The sequence below is a fragment of the Geospiza fortis genome, unplaced genomic scaffold (assembly GCF_000277835.1).
Source record: "Geospiza fortis unplaced genomic scaffold, GeoFor_1.0 scaffold241, whole genome shotgun sequence".
Lineage (NCBI taxonomy): Eukaryota > Metazoa > Chordata > Aves > Passeriformes > Thraupidae > Geospiza > Geospiza fortis.
The window spans coordinates 500526-506966 of NW_005054491.1; the positions used below are offsets into that span (position 1 = coordinate 500526).

The following is a 6441-nucleotide window of genomic DNA, read 5'->3' on the forward strand; positions in this document are numbered from 1 at the left end:
GAGCCGGGTAAATCCTGCTTAGGGGGGGAGCGACTCCCGCCTGGCAGCGCAAGACCCGTCCCTGCCCCCATCCCTCCCTCCCTTCCATCTTTCGCCGTTTAGCAAACCTCAAGCGCAGCTAATGAGAGCACGAACCCAAATAAGCGTCACAAGAGGCTGGTTTTGCAGAGGCGGAAATTGCCAAGAAATCACTCACAAAAAAAAAAAAAAAAAAAAAAAAAAAAAAAAAAAAAAGAAGAAAAAAATATTTCTAACTGATTCGCTGGTGGGTCACGGAACAAACAGGCTTTTGAGTCAGAGGGATCAGTGCCAGACCCAAGGGCTGGGGCAAGTGCCCTGTGCTCCAGCCACTGGCTCAGATGCTCCTTGCAGAGGCCGTGGGTGTCGGGCTCCGGTGTCAGGGAACAGTTCCATCCCTCTGTGGGGCACATGCCAGGAGATCCAGCCCTCACAGCAGCCACCCACTGGCCCCACTCTGTCTGGCACCCCCTCTCTGTGGGGCCAGGCAGGAACTGGGCACAGAGGCAAGGAAAGCTAAAAGCCCAGATCCTGGCTGGCAAGCTGGGCATCTCCCAGAGCATCCATCACGGGGAGTGCTGGGATAACTGCTCCATCCCTGTGGTCCAAGTGCTGGATTTGGAGCCTGTTGGCAAAAGAGGGCTGGCAGCAGCATTGGGGTGGCCATGGGGGCACTGAGTAGCCATGCCAGGGACCCTTGGGGATGCCTGCTCTGGGACAGATGTTGTGCCACAGGAGCCAGCACAGGGCATCTCTGAGTTCCCCAATTTGTCTCATGCTCTGGAGTGATCCCTGTGCCTTTGCCCCGAGGTGCTCCAGCCACAGCCAGGATCTCTCTGCCCTTCTCAGGGGTCCTGGCACAGCAGGGATCCCTCACCCTCTGCCCTCTCCACAGGTGGAATCTGCTGGCTGCAGCAGGGGAAGGAGGCCAAGTGCACCATGATCCTGAAGACGGGCGTGACGTGGGAGGAATGCTGTGCCAACGGCAACGTGGACGTGGCCTGGTCTAATTACACCTACCCAGGCAACAAGATCAGCCTGCTGGGCTTCCTGGGGCTGGTGACCTGCCACCCCTGCAAAGGTGACGAGTTTGGGGGCTCAGGGGCTGCTGTGGGGAATGTGTGGAGCCCTGGGGGCAATAATCAGAGTCTGGAGTTGAGGGTGATGCAGCAGCACAGAGCTGGGCTGCCCCTCACCAGAAGGGCTCTCCTTGGTGGTCTGGGGCAGCACAGGGACCCCAGGGACTGCTGACCCCGTGCTCCTGCTGCTGCAGCTCCTGCTTGGATGCTGCTGTGGATCAGGGCTGGCGGGACAGCCTGTGTCCCACTGCTGCTCTCTGGTTTTGAGTGTATTTTAGTTGCTCTCCCAGTGGAGAGGGATGCATGACCCAGGTCTTGGCCGGGCAGCCAAGTGCAGGGAGAGGATCTGGAGCTGGCTGTTCCCAAGTTAACCCCTCTGTGCTGGGGCCTCCCTCCCCTGCTCAGAAGGAAACTTCGTCAGGTTTTTTCTGAGGGAAAAAAAAAAAAGATCTATTTCTTCTTCCCCTCGGCTGCCCCTCGCTCCTCCCAGCGCGTGTGTGAAATGGCTTTATGTAACGGGCAGTTCCACAAGTGGAAACTCTCCAGCTGTGAGTTCCAGCCCCGCCAGATGTTTTGGCGTGTGCCGGAGCTGCGGCTCCTCCAGCCCTTGCATTGCTGTGTGAGAACAGCTCCAGGACCTGCTGCCCGCAGGAGGCAGGAGCAGGGCTTTGGAAGGTCATGTTGTTATTTGCTTAAAGGGGAAAAAAAACCAAAAAAAAAGGTTTTTTAACGAAACCACTTCCCCCAGCTCCCCGCACCCCTCAGCGCTGCTGCAGTGGCAGCTCCTCAGGCCTGTCCTGCTGCAGCTTGGGGCAGCTAAAACTGAGTGAGGTCCTGGCCCCATCCCCATCCTGCTTGGAGGGAGCTGGGAGCACTGGGACCCTCTCCAGAGGCTCCTCTGTCCTGGAGGCAAATGCAGAGGGGACAGGCAGCCCTCAACCATCAGTCTGCACTCACCTCACTTATCTCTGTTGGAGTCTGAGGGACACAGGGGGGGCTAAAAGTGACCACAGACCATGGTGGGGGCTGTGGTTCCTGGGCTTTGTTGGAGTTTGGGGGACCCAGTGGCCACAGACCATGGTGGGGGCTGTGGTTCCTGGGCTTTGTTGGAGTTTGGGGGACCCAGTGGCCACAGACCATGGTGGGGGCTGTGGTTCCTGGGTTTTTTTCGAATATGGGACCCAGAGAGGGCTGACAGTGGCCACAGACCGTGGTGGGATCTGTGATTCCTGGGGTTTGTTGGTGTTTGGCACCAGGATCTTTGAGGAAACCACTGGAGAGCCCGGCCAGCACGTGCACCACAACCCCCCACCCTCAGGCAGCCCCTGCCTGTCCCATCCAGATGGAGCTGGTGCTGCTCCTCACCAGGCTCCAGAGGCCTTGGAAGAGGGCGGGTTAGAGGAGCTGTGAGGCTGGGAGAGGTTACTCCAGGATAAAATGGACCAGGGATGGTGCTGGCCTGACCCTGGGGGCTCTGCAAATGGGTCTCTGGGGGGAGGTGAAATTCCTGGCTCCAGCTGCTGGGGACACGGTGTCCCCCCACAGGACCCAGAGCAGGGTTGGGGTCACGGGTGGATTTTCCAACTGCTCCAAGCTGTCCCTTGCTGGGATAGTCTGGATGATTGGATTCTGTACTGCTGGCAACGTCTCAGAGTGGAGGGTGACAGGGTCTTGTTTGCTCTGGCAGCTTTGGGACATGGAGCTGCTCTGTTCTGTCCTGGGGTCCCCCCAGTCTCATTGGGACATGGAGCTGCCCTGCTCTGTCCTGGGGTCCCCCCAGTCTCATCCTTCTCTTCCCTGGGACAGCCCCCAGCTATGGAAATCAGGGAGCAAAATGGGAAAGTGTTTTTTTCCCAGCAGGGAATTTCCCCCAGGGACAGCTGGGCCGAGCAGACAGGGAATTTCCCCTTCTTCCTTTTTCTTCTCCCCATCTTTCTCTTTCTCCCCCTCATGTCTCCTAAGGTGGCCCACCTCCCACAGGGAAATCCCCCTGTGTGCCTCCCAGAGCTCCCAGCACACACCCTGCCTGCGAGGATCCTTCCTGATGGGGGTGAATCCCCATTTTGGGAATCCTTTTGGTCCTGCCCTGCAGTCCTAGCAGTGCCTGTGTCCTATGGGGAGCTATGGGGGCATTTTTGGGGTGAGGGATGTGTGTGCTTTAGGGTGGCAGTTCCTGTATCCTATGGGGAGCTATGGGGACTTTTTTGGGGTGAGGGATGTGCAGTGCCTGTGTCCTGGGAGCTGCGGGGGCGTTTTTGGGGTGAGGGATGTGCTTTAGGTGGCAAAGGGGAATCTAAAGCAAAACCCCTGCTGCTGACCCCTTTGGCTGTCCCTGCAGAGGCACCAGTGTCCCTGCACAGCAGCGAGGGCCCCTGCTTGGAGCTGCCAGCCCCGCTCCATCCCTGCCGACGTGGGCACGGCCCTGGGGCACTGGCAGCACCCCCTGGACCTGGCCCCCACGCTGGCCGGGAGGTGACCTGGGGGGACAAAGCATCTGCCTGTCTGGGGAGCAGCTCTGGCTGCTGCCTCCTGCTCTTGTGTTCCAGTCAGGGAGCGAGACAGGGCCGGGCATTGTCTGCAGGGAGCCGCGGCATTCCCATCGCCCCGACAGCTCCCGGAGCCCGGCTCCTTCTGCAGGGCCTTGCGGAGATGGATTTTTTCCATTGCACAAGAAAAAGAAACGTCTCCTTCCAAAGAATAAATAGATGGGAAGGAGTGAGCTGGTGCTGAGCGGGGCCGGGGCTCCGGCTGGGGTGAGCACGGGAGGATTCGCGGAGCTGCAGCCAAGGACCTGCTCCTGCTCCGGGGCTGAGCACATCCAGCTGCTGCTGGGGCAGCTCGGGTCAGCACGCGTGCCCTGACCCGGGGGGCGCTGGGGACAACGAGGGGGACACCCTGTGGTGTGTCACTGTGGGGCAGGGGCGTTTGGGACTGCAAGGGGGACACCCTGTCCCATTCAGTGTCTCATTCTGGGGCAGGGATGTTGGGAATGACAAGGGGGACACCCTGTCCCACTCAGGGTCACACTGTGGGGCTGGGCAGGGGTGTTGGGAACCACAAAGGGGACACCCTGCTCTGCTTGGTGTCACATTCTGGGGCAGGGGAGTTTGGGACCACGAGGGGGTCACCCTGTCCCACTTGGTGTCACACTGTGGGGCAGGGGCATTGGGAATGACAAGGGGGACACCCTGTCCCGTTCAGTGTCACACTCTGGGGCTGGGGAGTTGGGGACCATGAAGGGGACACCGTGTCCTGCTTGGTGTCACACTGTGGGGCAGGACAGGGGCGTTGGGAACGACAAGGGGGACACCCTGTCCTGCTTGGTGTCACACTATGGGGCTGGGCAGGGGTGTTGGGAATGACAAGAGGGACACCGTGTCCTGCTCGGTGTCACACTCTGGGGCTGGACAGGACGGAGCCACCCCTGGTGGGTGACAGCCGCTCATGCGGTGCTGCCCTCTGTCCGCAGAGAGCTGCGAGGGGGTGGTGTGCGGCCCCGACAAGGTGTGCAAGATGAAGCACGGCCGTCCCCAGTGCGCCTGTGCCCCCGACTGCTCCAGCCTGCCCCGCAAGCTGCAGGTCTGTGGCTCCGATGGCTACACCTACCGGGACGAGTGTGACCTGCTGACAGCCAAGTGCAGAGACCACCCCGACCTGGAAGTGATGTACCAGGGCAAGTGCAAAAGTAAGTGCCTCTACCCTCCTGCATCCCATCCCCATCCTGTGCCCGTCCTGTCCCCATTCCCTGTGGGGCAAAGAGGGAAGATCTGTCCTGTGACCGTGTTCACAGGGTTCCAGGGTGAGGGACGAGATGAGGATCTGACTCCGTGTTTCAGAAGGCTTGATTTATTATTTTGTGGTATATATTACATTAAAACTATACTAAAAGAATAGAAGAAAAGGTTTCATCAGAAGGCTAGCTATGGATAGAAAAAGAAAGAATGATAACAAAAGCTTGTGTCTTGGACAGAGAGTCTGAGCCAGCTGGACTGTGATTGGCCATTAATTAGCAACAACCACATGAGACCAATCACAGATGCACCTGTTGCATTCAGAGCAGCAGATAATCATTGTTTACATTTTGTTCCTGAGGCCTCTGAGCTTCTCAGGAGGAAAAACCCTAAGGAAAGGCTTGTTCATAAAAGTTGTCTGCGACACTGTCCTGGTACAGGTCCCTGCATGACATGGGTCTCATTGTCCCTTGAGGGGACATTGCAGCTTGTTGGTGCAATGGGATTTGGCCTTGCCTCAGGCTGAGCAGTAACAGTCCCTAAAATGTCATTTACAAACGTCAAGCCCCTTTTTTTTCCTCTTTTGTAAAGAGTGCAGCGATCCACCCAGCCCTGCCAAGAGCTGTCAGAAGGATTAGGGTTATTTTTCCAGCCCTCCTTTCTGGAAGGCTTTGCCTCTCGAGCTCTGGGCTGCGCAGGGAAAAAACGTGGGGCAAGAAATGGGAGTTGGGAGCTGCAGATGCCAAATCTTCCAATCCATCAGGGAAACAGAGGAGGGTGGAGGGACAATGGGGGTGCACGAGCCTCCACCCTCCCCAGCAGAGCCCTGTGCTGCAGAGGGGCTCTGATCCTGCTGCTCAGGCTCCCTCCACCCCCGTGCGCCCTCGTTCCAGCGCTGGCTCTGCTCCAGGGTGACCCTGCCCTTCCTTCTCACCGCGGCCAGCACGGCAGCTGGCCGGCAGGGCCCCGCGGCTGCCAAGGCACCTGCGTGGGCTCGGCCCCGCTCTCCTCTGCTGCAGCTGGGCCTCAGCTCCTCCCGCCTGGCAGAGCTCTGGCCAGGGCTGAGCCTGGGGACTCAAGGTCATCCAGGGGCTCAGGATGCCGGCCCCTGCCAGCCCCTGCCCTTGGGAGCAGCTCTGATGGGAGATCAGGGCCCTCTGGCTCTGCTCTGTCCCTTGGCAGCAAAAGGAGGGAGGGGACTGGGTTTCCCTGGGGTGATGCCCAAAGCCTGCCTGGGGTGAAGTAGCTGTGAGATAAAATAGCTGTGAAATATTTCAGGGGTGAAGTAGCTGTGAGAAGGGCATGGGGTGATGCCCAAATCCTGCATGGGGTGAAATAGCTGTCCAAAGGGCACAGCAATCCCTGGGGTCACTCCAGCCGTGCTTCCCTGCAGAGTCCTGCTCCAGCGTGGTGTGTCCTGGCACACACACCTGCGTGGTGGACCAGACGGGCAGTGCCCACTGCGTGATGTGCCGGACAGCGCCCTGCCCTGAGCCCACCAGCCTGGACCGCGCCCTGTGCGGCAACAACAACGTCACCTACCCGTCGGCGTGCCACCTGCGGCGTGCCACCTGCCACCGCGGCCGCTCCATCGGCGTGCGCCACCACGGCAG

The 6441-nt window shown here is 59.3% G+C and overlaps 1 protein-coding gene across 1 annotated transcript in view; it reads left to right on the top strand.

Moving 5' to 3' along the window:
• Window positions 1–6441, top strand: part of FSTL3 (follistatin like 3) — a 9494-nt gene that overhangs the window by 1346 nt on the left and 1707 nt on the right. Inside the window, exons 2-4 of the mRNA XM_014310174.2 lie at window positions 914–1099; window positions 4567–4782; window positions 6222–6441. The exon at window positions 6222–6441 is cut by the window's right edge and continues 2 nt beyond it. Of these exons, the coding sequence (XP_014165649.2) occupies window positions 914–1099; window positions 4567–4782; window positions 6222–6441 (622 nt within the window). The remainder of the gene's footprint in view (window positions 1–913; window positions 1100–4566; window positions 4783–6221) is intronic.